This window comes from Anopheles arabiensis, chromosome 3 (genome assembly GCF_016920715.1).
Source record: "Anopheles arabiensis isolate DONGOLA chromosome 3, AaraD3, whole genome shotgun sequence".
In the NCBI taxonomy this organism is placed as follows: domain Eukaryota; kingdom Metazoa; phylum Arthropoda; class Insecta; order Diptera; family Culicidae; genus Anopheles; species Anopheles arabiensis.
In genome coordinates, this window is record NC_053518.1 from 60893512 (window position 1) to 60914019 (window position 20508).

Sequence of the window (20508 nt, forward strand, 5' to 3'; positions counted from 1 at the left end):
AGTTAAACGGTTGTGTTTGCGGGAACGGGTGGAGCTTCCCTTCCCTTTTGATGAGAAATTATTTTGATTTATTTAGCACTTCAGAGCCGGTCGAAAAATCTGTTCCCCCATCGATAAGGGTCGTGATGGAGAGGTTGTGGAATTGGAATTTAATCTTTTGGAAATACACAACTAGAAGATGTCGCCATTGTTGTATCCCACCGATAAGAGAATACGGGAACTATTTATGTTGGGTGGCACAAAAAGTGTGTGTGGTTTTGTTTCATAGGTACTAAATACTCCTTAAAACATGTCGTAGCCTTCCGTTGCATTGAAATCTCTTGTTTAGTCTCCTTGAAAGGATGAACAAATTCATGATTGTGGAAACGTGCATCATATGGCTCTTTAGAAAGGAAAGACAGTTTTGTGTGATTTTGTTGTGTGTTACCTTATTCTTTTTTTGTTGCTGCTGGCTCTCAATGTATTTTGTAATATTTGTATAGTAAATTTGGTAAATTTATTAACTTCTACATGAGTTGAGAGTTGTCAGAACATTAATGAGCCAATTGGTAGTATTTTTTTCAGTCTACTGAAAAAAATTATTTTTTTGCACATCAAAAGAAATAGAATAATTAAGCTAATGACAACTATTAAACAAAAACAATCTTCACCACTGTTGAAAATATTTAAACGAAGTATATGAATAAATAAATAAACTATAAATTATTTGAGATATATTATGACAGAATACTTTGTCAATTCAAATAAGTCAATTCATAAAAAACATGTTGGTCAATTTTTTTCCCACATACCGTATTCTTCTTCTTCTTTGGCTCAACAACCGAGGCCTGCCTGTACCCACTTGCGGGCTTGGCTTTCAGTGACTAATTGATTCCCCCCCCCCATAGCAGGATAGTCAGTCCTACGTATGGCTGCGCGGTCTATTTGGGGATTGAACCCATGACGGGCATGTTGTTAAGTCGTACGAGTTGACGACTGTACTACGAGACCACATACCGTATTACTTATAATAAAAAATCGAAATCTTTCCTTGCCTTTTCCTTACCGTCAAGATCACACAAATAGAAGATTTTTTGTAGTAGTTATTAGTTATTATGAGGAAGTTATTAATGAGGAAAATATTTTATTATTTTTATTTTCAAAATCAACGTTTTTAATTTTTTGTTGTTGTTCCATTCTACAAGGTTGTTTTTTCATTTTGTGTATGAGTAAAGTCTATATATCTGAAAAACTATTTGAAATGAATAATTATCGCACACTTAGAAGAATTTATCTTTTATTTATGAGGATACAATTTTTACCGTAACAAAAAGTCCATATGAAGAATAGAAAGGCGTTGCAAGATGCAGTGTCCTTTCATAAAAAAAATATTCCTTTTGTTTATACAAAAATATTTTTAATTAAACAAAAATATCGATACAATTAAATGTGGTTTTGTTTTATCCAAAAACGCGTGTAGAAGCACTCGATGCACAACACTCTGCAACCTCAACTGACGCTCCATTCGCTTTCTTTACATAGACCATGGCCTACGCTAACTGATCTAGCATTAGTGTTTTGTGTGCTGCTTATCGTCAACACAATACAACTCAACTACCCTTCACCGCATATGGGATGGCGTATGTGAGTCGTTGCCCCTCCATCATACTTCGCTAGCATGTGTGCTTCTGCTGCTGCTCAGCGGTGTCTCTCACCTGCACTCACCTGTGGTTTCGCTAAGGAAAAAGTGCACACTTCTCGGCAAGATCTCGACCGGTGCGGTCGATTTGCAAACGCACTCTCGAAACGGTAGTTGCCGCGTCAAAGCTGAATCTATTCGCTCGAACCACCCCGGATCTAGCCCTTCTCCGCCGTGTGCAGCTCGTGTTGATTTCTGTGCAGTAAGTGAATGCGGTACTTAATTCGTTCTGTACGGTTGAGTAGAAAACGTGGGAGATTGTGAACAAATGCGGTGGTGGAAATTGTAATCATTAACTTTTTTTAATTCAAGTGTGTGCAACAAAAACTGTTCCACCAAATTGTTGTTATACAGCAAACAGATGTAGTGCGAAATAGATCAAAGTAGTGGAAAATATTTAAATTAGCTGTTATAGTGAACACCGTTGCCGTGACAGCAAGCAATAGCGCGAGAGAGAGGGATCACTTAAAGCTTTTAACTTAAAGCACACGCACGTATGCACGCACACCGAAAGCGCGTGGCCACCACATAATCCGCCCGTAATGGGGTGGTTTAGAAGCAAAAGTGAAAGCTGTTTGTGAGGTGCTAGCGAATTCGGTACATTTTGGTGACAGTTTTGTTGCAAACCTTAATATAGGCCCTAATTTCCGCTTCTAATTAGATCGGGAACCCATTTCTCGCTTTGGAAAGCTTAACCATAGCTGTGCCAAATATATGTGTCGAAATATCGAAAAAGCACATTACTCTTGAAATTAACATACGATTCGGTTCCAAACACTTGTTATTCACAGACGGGTAGAATCTAATGATTCTTTGATTTATATCCCAAGGATAACAAGATGACCCACTAGCACTACTCTTCATCCTTCAGTAGCAATGACAGCCTGTAGTGGGTTTGTTGCTCTCAAAGTCGTCAAGTTTTAGTGCACGGTGTTTTCAAGTGCCTTCAACGTGCCCCCCCCCCCCCCCACGTGCCTGTGCACACGGTTAGGGCCATGGCTTCCATGGCATTGGATTAGTGGAGGCTAAAATTACAGCGTTATTACAGTGTTGTATATTGAATCATTCCCTTCCCCTCCAGTATTAATCGTAAGGGTTTTGTTTGCCACACTGCCCCAACCCCTTCTCCTCCCCGCAAAGTCCCTTTTGGTGCTATAAATGGGCGATTGTTCACAGTCAATCACCTTTCAAAACGTGACACTGGACAGTATCTAAATTGTGCAATAATGTGGTGTGTTATGTACCGACCGAGTGCCGGCTTGAACGATCGATTAGTGCTGCTTGAACGTTAATGTGAAGACACGTTCCTGCTTGGAAAATTTTCGGCGGTAGCTATCCGTTTGTCATTGATTTGCATTAGTGGGAGCTTTATTATATTGTCAGCATGTAATGAAATTGTGTACAAGTACCTTTCTCCCTACAGTACTTAGTAGTAGTGAGTAGTGCGAAAAAACAGCAACTAGACGTTATTTGATGCAAAAGAGCTTTTTTAATATAATGGGATTACTCAGAAGCTAAATATGTGTGATCGTGTAGTCGAAAATCTCCGGAAAAGTCAAAACGATGATAGATGAATTGATAACAAAGTAATTTGGGGGATCTCGATGTTAACATTAGTAGCAACAAAAACGAGAATGTACCACAAACCTTGTAAAAATGCATCAAAATGTACACGCTAAATTAATGTAAAGGCTTGTTTTGCTGAAACACGTATCACAAATGCATTTCAACACGACTGTAATGGATGTTTAGCGTTTTACCCCCCAAAAAAAGAGGATGTCGTTTTGTTGTTACCTTTACAGCACAAATGTTATCTATCATTGATTGTGTTACTTTTTCTCTTATTTTGAGCCCTTGCCCGCATTCAATACTGTAGATATTTGTGAGCCTGAATAGGATTTTGCTAAACATGTACCAATCAGTTATGTGCGTCCGGTTTGATGGCTTTTCGATTACCCTTTACTGCAATGTGCTGTGCTGTGTCTCTCTTGTTCCGTCAAATCTTTGGATATTATTTTTTCATTGGCTTGTGTGTGTGTGTGTTTCTGCTATGCCATTCCCTCTGCCGTATTATTAACTCAGTTGGAATGAAAACGATGGAACCGGGTTCCAGTTGTTTTGCTGTAATTTCTTGTTGCTTTTGCTAGTTTTGTTTTCATGCTAGGAGGACGTGGTTGAAGATCGGCACTTGGGGTTTTTTTTTCTACATTTTTGAACGTCTCTCGATCGTCATCAAAACAAACCTCCCAAACGGGACAACTTGTTGATCCATCAATGATGGCGTGAACGCTCACCAGAACACGATGCAAAGGGGATTTCTTTTTTGTGCAAAGCTTCTCTGCCGTTTTATAGTTCGGAGTTAATGAGGTTTGGTTGACCTTCGCCACCGTTCCGTGTGGATTGAATTCAGTCGGAGAATGAGAATGGTGATTTCTGTTTTTTTTGTATTGGGATATAATATATGGAAAAGATGATTCAACATAAAATCTATTCATTTAGTGAGGTAACCATGGCTGTGGGTGTGTTTATATTTTTAAATTTTATTGTACAACCAATCATGGGAGGAGCGATATAATTAAAGGGATTCAGTTTAATAAAAATAGAAACATTTTATTATTAAATTTGTTCTGTTAAATGTAACTTGTTCATGGAATGCAAGTGAACGTGTTTAAGTATAACCTATAGCATGTTTAAAAAATTAATACTGCTTTCTCTATTTCTTAGCATAAATGTCTTCACCCTTTTCTGGACACTTACTTGTTTGTGCCTCACAATATAGATAGTTATTTACGACACAATATACAACCCATCAAGTGTGGACACTTTAAGGTTGCTGCTCGATGCATGAGGAGTTGGAACTTTTGTGCAGATTCCACCCAACGTACGGGGTCATAAAGTGTGCGATGCGATTGAATGGTAGTTAAAGTTGTCCGTAAATTAGGCTGTAAAAGTGCACTTTAAACAACACAGTTTTATATAGTAAGGGTCCCATTTAGGAAAAAGGCGTGCATATCGGCTTCGATAGATTAGAAAGACTTGAAAACCGGTTGTAAATCGGGGTTGAGCTTGCTCCTAGGCCTTGAAGAGGAGACACACGATGAACAGGTTGGCGGCGCGATCGTCGAGGAGGTTGTTTTGTTTTCGCTAACGACCCATAATTTTGTTTTTTGCTCGCTTCAGAGTTGGCTTTCAACTCTAAAGCATGCAAAATACATCAGTGTAGGTGTATTTTTTGTGTATGTTACTGGCAAACGAGTTTTGGGACAACGACCCATGTCTAGGCAGCCCAAAACAAATTCAAAACTGTCTAGGCGGCCAAAGAAAAGGCAAATGTCTAAGCAGCTTAAATAAATTAAAGAAACTGGCATGAAAAAAAAATCTAATTTGAATATTTGCTCATTATAACGCTAATGCAGTATTATTCACGCCAATCTCACTGAAATGGTCACAAACAAGAACTGCAATTTTCTTCAAGATCATTTATTCCCTGTTTTTATAGTTTTTTTCAGTTCCAGTGATCCAATTTAGAATGAGTTATTGTGATAATAAATAAAGAAAACTCGCTTTTGTATTTGTGACATCTTTCAATAGAAACGGTTGTTTGGTTTAAACCCCCTTAACAAAGTGTTTACTTAAACGTGTTTAACATGTGTTTACTGTTTTCGGTATAGAATATATCTACTTCTCAACGAAGACCTTCATTTCGTGTTCCCGTGCGTAATTAACCCACTTAAACGCCCTCGATAGTTCTGAACAGCCGGCGGTGAAGATGCACCAGCACACGCCATAGGCCACAGTGCGATTCAACAATGAAACGATGGGCTTATCAGCCAGTCATTGCCAGTCACGAGCCCCGCGGTGGCGTATGCAAGATATGAACGCTACGCACGCCGGCACTGCGCTGTCGGTAGTATGAGCATTCGGTATGATTTACCACCCTCGGTCTGATCGATGGCCAAAAGTTCGATGGGGGAGGTTTGTCGAGTTTCGGCCTTTTTTTCGATGAGCCTCTTATCTGGATAGGATTGTTTACTACCCATATTCAGTTCAGCTTCAGGTTGATTAAGGATCGATCCATCAAACAGCCGGAAAACGACGAAAGCGTCGTCATAATCACAACGACCGTACCTTTGCTTTTTCTCTCGCGCCATCTATTTGCCAGCGTACGGCAGGAAATGTCTGTTGGGCGATGATTCGGACGATAAAGCATCTCGACGGCAACCTTCACCGTTGGGAAGCTGGAGGTGTACGGTCCCGGGGACATGTCATACGTACACTGCGCCCCGGGTTCGGGTTGTTTGCGCTTTTATGGAATGCAATTAAATGTAGACTCTCTGGAGATTTGTGCCGCACGAGCAAACGAGGTAGCAAATTTGCATACTTGTGTGTGGCAGAGCGCCACAGCCCACGCGCTCTCTAAAGGTGTTGGGAGTGTATTGTAGTAAATGAAACATGGTATGGTTTCTTTTATCATTTCTGTTAAAGCTATGGGGTAGAACGTTGGTTGAACACTGTTCTTAAAGATGGTATTCTCTGAATTGTAATCATCTGTACAAGATACCTATCTTTATGATGTAAGTAATAGGTTGTTGCAATACCCAATACAATTCAAGCTATTGTAAAGTGTAGCACTTTGTTTATTAGCTGTATTTCCCTTACTCTCGTCCACTCTGTTGCGGCATTCATAGACTTAGATTCCATCCAAGTACATTCTCTTTTTCTTCACAATGAAAAGTAACATCTGGACACATTTTTTTACGTTCCCACTTCAGCTTGTGCTTATGATACTGCTAGACATAATCAAGCACGTGTCAAGGAATTCTTGTCTGAACAGTATGGATGTATGATCGTATTACACTAATCCACAGCCACCTATGCACAGCTTGATACACGATGATTGTATTCATTGCCAGAGTTTGAGAGTCTTCTCTTCAAGTAAGCTGTTACATTATCGAAAGGCAACTGATACTGACTGGAAAACGTATCAGTAAGCCGTCTCCGGAACGGTATAACACCATCACCGAGCTTGCTCATAAATATTTCATATGATCGATGGAACGGAGACATATTCTGGACGTTAGATAATTGTCTCCCAGTGCCTTTGTTTTACCAACCGATACTGAAATGAATGCGTTTAATCACGCTCTATCTACCGATCAAGCTACGAAGCCGTAGACATCGTCCGCCTCTAATTCAGGTGATTTAAAACCAATCATAGTGCGGGTCCGTAAGTCCGTCTGCTGTTTATAGTAGGTGATTTAGTCAACTGATCAGCGCTTATCAGACGACACAGTCTGGTGATACTAATAAATAATGGTTTTCTTTATTTTTTTGTTTTGTTTTTCAAATTGAGCTGTCCCTGCCAATAGAAATGTAAATGGGCGTTTGATGGATTTGATGACTGTTTTTTTTGGCGGTATCAGTTTGTAATCGCTTGCAGAATGGACTTGGCTCGTTGAGTAATCGTTGAGTATTATGTGAGAATTAACACACATTGTTAGCTTTGTTAGGCGAGCCGAATCGGTAAGGTTTAACTATGACAAGAACTCAAAAAAGTATGTTGGAATTACAGTGTTTTTTAAATTATTTTCTAATTAAAAATTGAAAACGACAAAAGTTTTTTTTTTAAATAAATCGCTTACAAAGTCGGCGTCACTTCAAACAGAAAGGCCGACACTGCATTATTAAAATTAAATTACAACACTTGCTAATGCAACTTCAATTGCTATTAGAAGTAAACATTTTACAATTGTATCGGTAAACTTCTAGTAATACGTTGTTTAGTTTAGCGGTATTGCGATTAAATTGCTTCAGTCACATTTTTTGACAAGGAAAACAATTATTCAGTCATAAATAAATATGAGTCAAAATATGAAGAAATTAAAATGAGCATTTAGCTTTTATTGTCGGATAAACTAAGGACGATCCAGATGTTGAATATTGTTAAAAAGTTAATAAAATAAGATTTGCTTCTATACTTTAATTTATATTGAACAAAAATATTCCTTGTCGGTACACTGTGTGCAGTTTAAAATTTGATAATTAAATATATGTAAAAGAATGTTTAATTTAAAAAAAACTTATTTAAAGTATATTTACTAATTTCCAACGAATAACGGCTCGTGATAAATTAACAGAATTATAATATGATCCTAGCTCCAAACATAATGTAAATTTTGTTACATATCTGAAGGCATCCCAAAATTATGCTTATGTGTTTATATCAGTCAATCCAATCATTTTGAAAACTAACTTAAAAGTTTTTGTAATCTTCAGTATTTAGATTCATGATCCTGAGACAAGCAATTGAAATTTTGAAAATTTGTGGAATTTGTATAACCATAAGGCGAAACAAAAATGGCTAAATTAGTAACTGTATAAACGGGAAATATAACATTTCCTTAAAAAAATCTGTTACGGAAATATCTGTACCAATGTCCGTTGTCTACACAAAAAGGGTTTTCCAATGTCTACAAGCTCGGAATCAACAAATGTACTGTTTCCGCTAGTGCAAAATTAATGGCTCTTTTGATTCGTTTGGTCTATGTGAAAATGCAAATAAGCGACCCATCAACAAATTACCTTAAGAATCATTCTTCCGACAACCCGTTCGGCTTCTCGATTTGGTGTGCAAGCCATCTTTGAACAATCTGCTTCCGGCACGGCGTCCATCGCCACTGTCCGAGGTTATCGAAGGTGTGGATGGGTATCGCTTTCACCGGATTGGTCGTTAACCTTCTGCTGCGCTCGGAGTGCAGTGCAGTATCGGTTCGGGCTCTGTGGGTTGGGTAGAGTGCAGAGAATCGTACCGGTGACGGATGACATACTGGCACAGTATCAAGGCGGTGATGGCGAACCCGTGGAACGCGAAAGCGAATGAGACGAGCAAAACAAAGCTGATAGCCCGTGTCTGCCCGTTTGTCTGGCCTTACACCGCGATGGTCAATGAAACTTGCACACACTGTGAACCAGCATGGTTTCGAACCATAACAACAAGGCTGATCGCTCGAAAGTGGTCGAGTCGGTCTGCAGAGGATAGAGCCATCTGTCAACTGCTGCGTGCTGTAGAACCGTAGAAGCAGTAGAGAGGCTGCTGCAGGCTGCGCATTAATCAACGAGAGCGCTGTTTGGGTGCATTCGGTTCACTGACCGGCCTTGCACTCACTAGCCATCCGCGGGGCCACGCTTTTCAACATTGGTTCGACAATCACACCACCGTGACAGAGAGTGGTCCAAAGTCTTTGCCCGAAAGCAACGCGGTTGATCATATTGCACCATACCGTCATCTCCGATCGATGATGATCGCCTTTTGGGCATACCATTATCTTAAAAGGTTTTTTACCGTACCCGCCTTTGGAAACCCGTTCTAATCGGGGACAGAGATGTCACACGTGTCACGAATGTGCCTTGTTGTAGTTGGCGAACAACAGTGTGTGTGTGCGAATTGTGTAATAATTTAATTACACCATTCGTTTCGCACAGAAGCAACCATCACCAGTCGCTGCTTGTTCGATCATATGTTGCCACATAGCATGTTGTGTCCTATTTTGCAAAAGGCTAGTGTGTGCTTTATTCCCTTGCACGGTACTAATAACAAGTAAAAGCTTCTATTAACCAACGCAGCATCTACTGGAACTCAACAAATGTCTGCAAACTATAGAAAGCATAGCTCTTTTTTAAAGCCACAATTTAATTCGTTACGATTGATTATTTTGTCTACGTAAATGATGCAAAATTATCAGTAAAGCAAACAGTCACGACCAATTAAAGGCAATTAGGGGGAACAAAAATGATAACTCCACAATCATTCAGCAGCAGGGCCCGCTAATATGTCCAATCATGCGTTTGCATTGTCCGTCGCGCGTTTATCTCTCATTTGCTATGTCCATACAGAGCAATGTTTGCGTTAAACGTTAGACGCTATTTACACCCTCTATTGCATCGTACCTCCCCTATGAACTACCCAGGTTTGATGTGTACCATGCTAACACACAGATGAGGTGCTAACAGAAGAAATAACAGGCGCATAAAGCTGGTGTTTTGTTTGAAGTTATATTCACGCAGCACCCAAACGATGACAAATCGTTTTCGATTGAGTTCAAAATTGGTTTATCCAAAAATGGAAAATTTCGGTGCTACGGGTCGAGTACCTCATCCGTGAAGCTTCAGTACAACCGTTTCCAATAGGTCATTGTGATTCAATAACACGAGCCGTGCGCGCTTGCGCCATCAAGGTTAATCTTAAGCGACGTGTTCTCAGCACGTCCGCCCGGGCAAACGGAACGGCACGGAACAGCGGGCTCAATTAGTACGCTTGACGAGTTTTGTGCAGGTTCCAGTTAAACGAGTTCTCATTGCACCCGCATTGACATGCAAATAATGGTTGCGGTATCTAAAAGCGAGCTGACGACATACTGGAGCAGACTGGCCACCGTCTGAGCGTTTCGTTACTGCTTCCAGGCATCGGCCACCCTTGCCGTTGACCTTGGGTCTGGGTCGACCTGCTTACTCTGTCATGGTTTGCCTTGTACTGTTCAACTGGGCAGCTTTCGGAAAGTACATTCCAGCAATGAATAAATGAACGCTTTGATAAAGAAAAGGAAATTCCGCTTTTTTTGGAAATTATTTTTATTTTTTATTTTTGGGGAATTCAGATGAGGCTAGCATCAAATCTTTGACACAGTCCTATGCTTCAAATGGCAGGGAACTTTCAGTGTGCATTCGTATTTATGAAATTTGCCTTTTGGGCTTCTCCTCGTTGCTGGGTGAAAGTAGCAGTTCGCATTACCTGCTACCCGAGAGACGGTCACTAGAGATGGCTGCTTAAACGAAGACTAGCGGCACAACGGCGGTGCAAATTAAGTTACCATATATTTTGGCTCATTCCACGCTTGAGGCGCTCGATTTGATAGCCAAATCGAAATTGATCGACCGTTGCAAATCGGTCGCTTCCGCAATCGATTCGGTTCGCTGCCGCTCTTTCAAACTTAATGTATGCGAAAAGTGCCCGCTTGCTCGTCCACTCCTATTACTCTCACCACTTTCCCAACCCTCCCCCCCTCCGTTGAATATCTCGCACACTAAACGCACACGTTGCTTTATCTACACCCGCATACAGATAACCCTCCGGAGCGTAACAATGCGAGCGGACGGTCCCTTGCGTCGGTTCTGGTCAGCGTTGACGCGGAAGAAACAGAACGAAGACGATGGGTCGGAGTCGAAGCTGGCCCGCGTCCTCACACTGCTCGATCTGACCGGGCTCGGTGTGGGCAGTACGCTCGGTCTCGGTGTGTACGTTCTGGCCGGTTCGGTGGCACGCGAACAGGCCGGTCCGGCCGTCGTTGTCTCGTTCCTGGTGGCGGCAGTCGCTTCCGCCATTGCCGCCTTGTGCTATGCCGAGTTTGCTGCCCGTGTACCGAAGGCTGGCTCCGCCTACGTCTACAGTTACGTGAGCATCGGCGAGTTTACTGCCTTCACGATCGGTTGGAATCTGATTCTGGAGTACGTGATCGGTAAGTACCTCGGGAACCTGGGGGTGTAGCGAGCGATCGGGGTGCATTGTTCCCTCACTGTCAACTCTCGTCGTTTTTGCTCACCTTGCAGGCACGTCCAGCGTGGCCCGTGGCATGAGCGGCTACATCGACTCGCTGGTGGACAACAAAATAAGCAAAGCGATGCGCGAAGCTATGCCGATCGATGTCGACTTCCTGTCGGACTATCCGGACTTTTTCTCGTTCGTCGTGGTGCTGATTCTGGCCGGCCTGCTAGCGTACGGCGTGAAGGAATCGACCCTGATGAACAACATCTTCACCGGCGTGAATCTGATCGTGATCGGAATTGTGCTGGTTGCGGGTGGCATCAACTGCGATCCGGACAATTGGACCATCGATCCGAAGGACATTCCGCCGGGCTACAATGGTGGAGCGGGCGGGTTTGCACCGTTCGGTTTTGCCGGTATCATGGCCGGTGCGGCCAAGTGCTTCTACGGTTTCGTCGGCTTCGACTGTATCGCCACGACCGGCGAGGAGGCGAAGAACCCGGAACGCAACATCCCGCTCGCCATTGTGATCTCGCTCATCATCATTTTCCTAGCGTACTTCGGCATCTCGACCGTGCTGACCATGGCACTGCCCTACTATCTGCAAGACCCGGAAGCACCGTTCCCGCATCTGTTCGAGTCGATCGAATGGCACGCTATTAAGTGGATCGTCTCGATCGGTGCAATCTTTGCGCTCTGTACCAGCCTGCTCGGTGCAATGTTTCCGCTGCCTCGCGTCCTGTACGCCATGTCGTCGGACGGCATCATCTACAAGAAGCTACAGACGGTCCACCCGAAAACGCAAACACCTGTGCTGGCCACTTTGCTGTCCGGGCTGTTGGCGGCGATCATGGCGGCTCTGTTCAATCTGCAGCAGCTGATCGATATGATGTCGATTGGAACGTTGCTAGCCTACACGATCGTAGCGGTGAGTGTACTGGTGTTGCGCTACCAGTCGGAGGAACTGCTCGGTAGTTCGGAAGTCAGCGTGACCGTGCCCGAGGTGATTCGGCAGCTCGTCAATCGCGAGCGTCATCAAGCGCCGACGAAGCTGTCCTCGGCGGTGGTCAAGTTCAGCGTTTGCATTTTTGGTGAGTGGGCAAACCAAAAAGGCCTCATTGGTCTATTACTTATCCCATTCTTTATGTTTTATTGTCCACTTTACAGCCGTGTTTGTCTGCGGTGCATGCGGCATTCTGGTACCGGCCGAAGATTACATTAACGGTGACTACCCGGGCGTCATCGCAGGACTGGCGATACTCGTTGCCCTGCTTGTCGGGCTGTTCGTTGTTATTTCCCTGCAGCCGACGGACAAAATTAAGCTTACATTTAAAGTGCCGCTAGTGCCGCTGCTGCCACTGATCAGTGTGTTCTTCAACCTGTACCTCATGTTCCAGCTCGACTCCGGTACCTGGATTCGTTTCAGCGTTTGGATTGTCATCGGCTACTTCATCTACTTCAGCTACGGAATCCGCCACTCGATAGAGGGCGAGCGGTTACTCACGAATGCGGAGCTTGCCGCCTCCAAGGCGAACGGCATCGACAATACCGGGTACGACGGTGCGTCCGACATGGTGGAACAGAAGGACCCGGCAAAATTCCAAGGTGCACCGATGTACGTGATAGCAAACGAATCAACGTAGGGGTTGCGTTCGTTACTCGCAAAGTGAGGCGTCAGTATTATGGCGGCGTGAGCAGGATTCCCGCGGGCTGCATCAATGGCGGTCCCAATTTTCATGATAAGCATTAGCTAAGTACAAACGAACGTGAGAGCAAGCAAAACAAAACAAACGACCAAGTGCGTACCCGGACCAGGCGAGCAAATCCGCACTACAAGTGATTGTGATAATTATTGCATACTAGTTGTTTAAGGATCTAAATAGAGACATTTGACATAAGCAGCTCAGTGTCTATTTGAAGAAATAGTCGGTTTTATCGCTCTTTTTGCTTTCCTATTCGCAGTTTACATCCACATTCCACGTCCATTCCTTCTCCCATGAATTACAGTATATTTTTTCCATTCGGGGCATGATGAAATCACCCGCACTTCCAACGATTCCTGCCTCACTATCGAAGAAATGTCCTCCAGACTAATCTTCTTAAAGTAAGTATTGTTGGGCATTTTATTTCATTCTCGCTTCTTCACCTATGATAACGTCGATGACGAACGAGACGAGCAATAAATTAATCCATACGCACGCGCTTGCTGTAACGTTTTACCGCGTAATTGAAGTGTCATCGATTTGTTCCGATAAGCAGCCGACGCATACCGTGTCCGCATTATTGATCTACTATTGTTTGTGGGTGGTATTAGGGCACGAAAAAGTCATTCATCAACTGCCGAGCCAAGTTCATTAGCAGGAGCTTACAGCGATGACGAAATGTGGGCTGCTCGTTGATAAGACGCAAAATATGTAACAGCTGAAATGAAAAGGACATTGTAAATTGATTCGTAATAAATGATACCTTTGTATCGAAATGTTACCGTGTTAAAACAAAAAAATGGTTAATTGATAGCTTTAAGACGTGCGCTGGCTGAGATAGCGGTCACATTTATCATTTCGCCTATGGTTATGCATTCCGCATTACACCACGCAAGTTTAGATCGTCATATTGGCAAAATCTCAAGAATCACGTCTACACATAAACATGCCGCACACCTCTCCCCATCCTCTTTCTCTTATTACTCCTCATACCCCTTCCGAGCACCTATTCAAAAAGGCGAGAGTGTGGAAGTGGATACAAATTTGCATCCGGATATAAAAAAGTGCGGGAAGGTTGCACGTCTGTTGACCACACCAGCCACATACGCCATTCGCGTCAGCTGAGCGCAGATCGATTCCCGGTGTGTTTGTGAAACAGGTCCTGCCTTAACTGATGCTATACACGCTCGAACTATACCTTGTTTCCCGTTTCGCTCTGAAAATAGTCTCAGTCGTCGAGTGGTAAATATCGCGTGCACATTGTCCACCGCAGCCGTGGTAAAAGATTAAATTCGCTATCCTTCTTTCCCGTTGAGAGTACACGCGTGTCGATTGCAGGTTTGCAAGTTTACCCTCAGTTGAAAGTGACGTTGGACTGTTTTGGAATTTTTGCGTGCGCGAAGAGTTTACTCTGCTATCAACAGTGACGGATATAGAACGGTACGAAGTGATACTTAAGATTTATAATTAACATTCCTCAAAATTTATGCGAAATGTGTCGAAATTCAAGGGAAAATGTGACCTTGTCCGCTAGTGATTTTGCAACTCCCACCCATGCGTTACTACATTACCTATGATCAATGTTACATAAATGGCACATGACGGGAGTAACAGTTAACGATGTGCGGTGAAATAAAATGAAAGAATCCGTTTTTTTGTTTTGTGCACCAATAAATCTTGCTAGCACGAGTTTATTATCAAACCATGCGTCAAACCGCCGAAGAGGAAAAACACACAATGGAGACGCATGGTGGCGCACGTATTAGATCTTTTTTTCTCTCGCGCTCCCGGCTCTAGTGAGCAATTCTTGGAAACCGAAACAGACGATGTAACAATTTGACAGATCGCTAGCTGAAACATGCGTTCAGCGATATTGCATCAATGTAGGCATCGTATTTTACGATGGAGGGCGGGAAGCCGGCCACACCTTATGGGTATCCTGGTTTTTATTTACTATTTTGTTTTCTCTCTCTCTCTTTTTTTGTGTTGTCTTGAAGGTCTCGCTTGCCAAAATACGCGACATAACGAAGATTTGAAGGTCGTAGTATAGTCGGTAGAAGCACGGGAAGCACGATGTGATGGTTCGATTTCATCCGCATGGGTCTCGCTAAAAATAGTGCAATTATTTACAAACGAATTCAAATCATGAAACACCACACGACCATCACTGGTAGCATCGCGGTGTTTCGCACGGTTTATTTGCCGCTTGGCTGGCTTGGTATCAAGCGGTGTACAGGTACATATTTGCAAATCTTAGACCTTCACCAAAACACGGACGAAATATGCCCGGTACTTTACCCTAGGTCAATGGCACCAAGAACCACCTAGGGATGCCCATGGTTTATTTTTTGGGAGGGTGGGCGTAATAAAATAAATTAAAAACGGTTCTCCTTGATGGTGCAATTGCACCGATGACAGGTAAGGAATGTGTACGGGAACGGCAGTGCAACACAGTCAGCGGTGGCGCATAAATCGGCCGCGAACGCATTTTACCATTGCGACACAGTGGCACCGAAACCGTCACCGATCGAGACGAACGGCAAGCTCATCCGCCCCATACCGGCCGTTACTCGTATAATATGCGTGTGTTTCAAATTGTCACTGCATTTATTCTGTTGTTATGACAAATCCATTCGGATGGAGAGGATTTTGCAGGGAAGATACAATGTTTATATTGTGACGAGTTTGCAGAATTGGAGCAGTTGCGAATATGCTGTTTTTTGTTTTCTTTCGCCGATAGAGCCGTTGGCTAGTTTGACATGAGTGATCTAACAAAGAAGCTCATTGTCGGGATAGAGAATGAGGACATGCGAGAACTATCGACGTAGAAATCGATTCTAGAACTGCGCTGTCCGCCCCGTGAAAGGGATGCTGTTGCTTTTCTACCCGTCTGTCGTTGAGCAAAATGATTGGTATGACAGGCTGGTATAGGAACTATGCCAAAACGCAAAAAATGTGGTCAAATCAATATTGGTCCTATACCGTTTGCGTCATTTTCAATAATAGTTTCAATGCATGTTCGGTTCATCATTTAAATGTAGTACGAAATAAACAAAAATATACCGAAAGGAAAAATTTTCGTGGAAGGCAAGTAAACTATTGTATAATTAAGTGCCCCTTCTATGACTTATTTGCTAGTATTTATACTAATTTCGCTAGTATATTATTACGTATTCACTTTGTTCTTATACAGGGTTTCCCACGATTTATTGGTTGATGGGAACTGACCAGTAAATCATGGGAATCCCTGTAAGTAGTTATTATACTTACTTTCAATACGTTCAATACGTAAGTTTAGCGCAGATAAGGCACGATCCCACCCCAGTATTAAAGGTGCCAACGTGTCTACAATTACATCGTTGAGCGATAATTGGCAGGATGCAAAATTCTACAAATGAATTATTTGACACGCTCTTTTCTGTGATAATGTTATTTATGGGATGGGATGGTGTAACGAATTTTATGTTTTCTTTTAAGAGATCATCCATGAGGTTTGTGGTAAAAACATGAACTCAAAGCCCTGTACATTATTTGGGATCTATAAAATGCATTTTTAACTAATACTGAAATAAACTGATATAACCATAATTATTATCTTTTATTATTATAATTATCTAACAAACAAATAAATTAATAAATAAATAAATAAATAAATAAATATATAAATAAAAAAATTAATTAATAAATAAGTAAATAAATAAATAAATAAACTAACTAAATAAATAAATAAATAAACTTAACTTTATAAATAAATAAATAAAAAATAAATAAATAAATAAATAAACAATTTAATAAATATGAATAATTGATAAATAAAATCAAATTTTGTATTTAAATAATGTTATTTGACATTACTATAGCAAAGTTGATGCAGCAAAGTGTTTAAATAGCAAAGTGTTTAAATAAATGTGCAACAATTGAAATATAAATTTCTTATTTCTACTTTGGCGGCTTGTCAATTGTATGTCAAAAACCCCCGATTACGAATAACTTTTTAATTTATTGGTTAATGAAAATGCACACGATTAATTCTTAAACTTACTTACTTATCTGTTTTGATTTATGTTTTTTATGAAAAGAATGCCATTGTTATTGGACCGATTAAACCACCGGTACTTAACTAATCCAGAACGATCTACTGTAAACAGTATATGTTAAAGTTTTTGTATCTTCTAACATTTTTCAAACATTTTCCATTTGCAGGTGACGTCGAATAAAACACATGGAAAACTTCTGGAAAGCTGTCAGTCGCAAAAAACCTAACAACGACGATGGAAGCCATTCGAAGCTGGCTCGTGTCCTGACCCTACTCGACCTCACCGGTCTTGGCGTGGGCAGTACGCTCGGACTGGGTGCGTACGTGTTGGCGGGTTCCGTAGCTTATGAACAGGCTGGACCGGGTGTAGTCATTTCTTTCGTAATAGCGGCCCTAGCAGCGGCCATTGCGGGGCTCTGCTATGCGGAGTTTGCATCGCGCGTGCCCAAGGCCGGTTCCGCCTACATCTACACCTACATTACGATAGGCGAGTTTGCTGCCTTTACGATCGGGTGGAATCTAATGCTGGAGTACATTATCGGTGAGTAAGATAAGCAATGAGAAAATAACCTTTTTTTATAACTTTTGTGATCATTCTGTTCACCACAACACCAGGAACGGCAAGTGTTGCGCGAGGCTTAAGTGGATACATTGACGCACTGATCGACCATCGTATGGGAAACGCCATCAAGGATGTGGTTCAGATGCGTGTGAGTTTCTTGGCCGAGTACCCAGACGTATTTTCCTTCCTGGTCGTGCTAGTGATAACAGCCCTACTGGCGTACGGTGTGAAAGAATCAACTGTGCTGAACAATCTCTTCACCGGTGTGAATCTGATCGTCATAGTGGTCGTTTTGGTGTCAGTGGGCATTAAGGCTGATCCGGCTAACTGGGCGATCAAACCGGACGATCCAAACGTTCCAGCCGGGCTGGACATCGGTGCAGGCGGATTCCTCCCGTATGGCATCGCGGGCGTGATGGCCGGTGCGGCCAAATGTTTCTACGGCTACGTGGGCTTCGATTGTATCGCTACGACTGGCGAGGAGGCACAGAATCCTTCCCGGAACATTCCACTAGCCATCATCGCTTCGCTGATCATCATCTTTCTGTCGTACTTTGGCGTGGCGACCGTGCTTACCATGGCACTGCCGTACTATCTCCAGGACCCGATCGCACCCTTTCCGCGGCTTTTCGATTACCTCGGCTGGCAGGAGATCAAGTGGATTGTATCGATCGGTGCAATCTTTTCCCTGTGCACAAACTCATTGGGCGCAATGTTTCCGCTGCCTCGCGTTCTGTACGCTATGTCGTCGGATGGTCTCATCTTTAAGCAGTTGCGGACTGTCCATCCAAAGACTAAGACACCACTGCTGGCCACGATTCTTTCGGGCCTGTTTTCCGGTACGATGGCGATGCTGTTCAATTTGCATCAGCTGATCGATATGATGTCGATCGGAACGTTGCTAGCCTACACGATCGTAGCGGTGAGTGTGCTGGTACTGCGCTACGAGCAAAATACCAACTTTATCGTGAGCAGTCAAACGAAATCGTCAACAGTGATGAAACAGCTATTCAATCTCACCTGCCTGACGGTACCGAGCAGCTTATCGTCCGATATTGTAAAGGTGTGCGTGCTTATTTATGGTGAGTTTACTAATAGAGCATTTTCATTAAAATTCAATAGCATTAGAGCATTTTTAGCAACATACTTTGGTTTTTATTTACAGCTATCGTTATTAGTGTGATTAGCTCGATTCTTGCCCACGCCCAGGATTATCTCAACAGCTACAATCCACTATTCTGCACACTTCTAGCGGCCATGGCCATTGTAGCGGTGCTGTTAACACTCATCATATCCTGCCAACCGACGGAAGAGCGACAGCTTACCTTCCGTGTACCGTTTGTCCCGTTCGTACCACTGATCAGCATCTTCGTGAACGTGTACCTCATGTTTCAGCTCGATGCGGCCACCTGGGTACGGTTTCTGGTGTGGCTGGTGGTAGGCTTTATCATCTACTTCTCCTACGGTATCCGTCACTCGGTGCAAGGATCTGGCAGTCAGACGCTTTCGGAAAGTCAGCTCGACATCCCATTCGCTATGTTTACCACGGTGAAGCAGTAGAGGGGGCCGATGATCGCATTCCGTGGGAATGGGGCAGCTAGGCAAGCACATTTTCATACACTCAAGACATTAGGCTACGCTGGTAGTAGGCAAAGTAGCATCTAGATTTAGTGTGGTAGGCTGCAGTAATCTAGTCATTCTATGTTTAACCAAATGTGCACATTCACCCGCACATGTGCAAGAGATTGCGAAAAGACAGAGCATTAATAGTGAACCGTTTTAGGTTAAGTTAGCTCCAGGTTAGAGGATATCGTTCCTGTTCGACTTTCATGGATCACTATATGCTTTTCGGGAAATGTTTAGTATGTAATCAGTAATCATTGTTAATGGTAGAAATATTAACTAATCTAGAAAACAAAGCTATTTATTATTTCATTGTTTTAGTGTTTTTCTCATTTACCTCCAACAGGACGCAATAAACTGTTGAGTTTAGGAATTGTTCATGTTTTTTTTCTGTTCCATTATTTCACCGAACGCGCAACAAAGTATTTTGATTTCTTGCTATAACCGTCGAAACAATACTAAACGCAAAAATAAACTTACACCCTATGTTACATGAACTCGTAACACAAACCAAAACACTTTAGCACTGGAATGGAGTGCAGCGCGAACAAAATTAGGTCATCTCACGGTTCAAGCTCACTTCTCCGTGTCGGCCCTTGATGAGCTCGTGTATGTGCCAATGATCTTACTCTGTGTCCCTTTGCGGACGGTACGATCCAGCTGTTGCTGCTGCTGCTGCTGTCGCGTCACTAATCACGCCACAACCATTTCCCCCATTCGCGCATGCTTTTGGCGGTGCGATAATGTCAACGAATGAAAAATATGCGTTGCACTGTAGCACACAGCTTCCTAATGGGTTCTTGAGCAGTAACGTGATGACGAACAGATGTGGTAGAAGAACCGACGTCAAGGTTACAGGCTCGTGTATGTAAATCGTTACTTTCTCTTTCGGTGTCAATGTCACGCTGCTCGGCCCGCGTCTTGGATGGCGCAGATTAATCGGCCAATATACATTTGCCCATGCGGTTCATCGCACAGGGAGAATGTAAATCAAGGCGGGTGCAGATTAATTTGCATGGGAATTGACGATTCGTGCGCATTGTTTTCTTTCTCACGGCTAGCTCGGGCTAGCGATAAGCGCCTGAATGTATGCTATGCTAAGCGCATTGCAATAGAGCAGCGAAGGCTGGTATGATGACACGTGCTACAGTTTAAAATGTAACGGTTATTTATGATTTATGTGTATGTAGCAAAGGAGTAGTGAATTATAAACCATTTTAAAATTTGCAGCAATGCTATTGCAGCTTTTCAAACATAATGTATAATTTTGCACTAAACGATCTTCATACACGGCGAGCATAAACTTATCTCCTAACCAGTTGAAAACGCGTGGAAGCTGGCCTCCATTGCGCTAACCTTGAATTGTTT

General features: G+C 42.7%; 2 protein-coding genes across 4 annotated transcripts; both read left to right on the forward strand.

The window, feature by feature from the left end:
* The first annotated feature begins 1715 nt into the window (after positions 1-1715).
* LOC120902046 (cationic amino acid transporter 3) lies at positions 1716-13171 on the forward strand. 2 transcript variants are annotated; one of them, XM_040310520.1, is made up of 4 exons: positions 1716-1893; positions 10797-11190; positions 11282-12307; positions 12384-13171. In XM_040310520.1, exons 2-4 carry the CDS (start codon positions 10818-10820, stop codon positions 12857-12859), a joined length of 1875 nt encoding a protein of 624 aa, XP_040166454.1. In that variant the 5' UTR covers positions 1716-1893; positions 10797-10817; the 3' UTR covers positions 12860-13171. The 2 variants fall into 2 exon arrangements, with proteins under 2 accessions (XP_040166454.1, XP_040166453.1); XM_040310519.1 differs by having other exon boundaries at positions 1716-1880.
* Positions 13172-14119: 948 nt separating this feature from the next.
* Positions 14120-19454, forward strand: LOC120903555 (cationic amino acid transporter 2-like). 2 transcript variants are annotated; one of them, XM_040313062.1, is made up of 5 exons: positions 14120-14359; positions 14917-15155; positions 17123-17496; positions 17571-18599; positions 18683-19454. In XM_040313062.1, exons 3-5 carry the CDS (start codon positions 17142-17144, stop codon positions 19075-19077), a joined length of 1779 nt encoding a protein of 592 aa, XP_040168996.1. In that variant the 5' UTR covers positions 14120-14359; positions 14917-15155; positions 17123-17141; the 3' UTR covers positions 19078-19454. The 2 variants fall into 2 exon arrangements, with proteins under 2 accessions (XP_040168996.1, XP_040168995.1); XM_040313061.1 differs by lacking the exon at positions 14917-15155.
* Positions 19455-20508: the final 1054 nt, after the last annotated feature.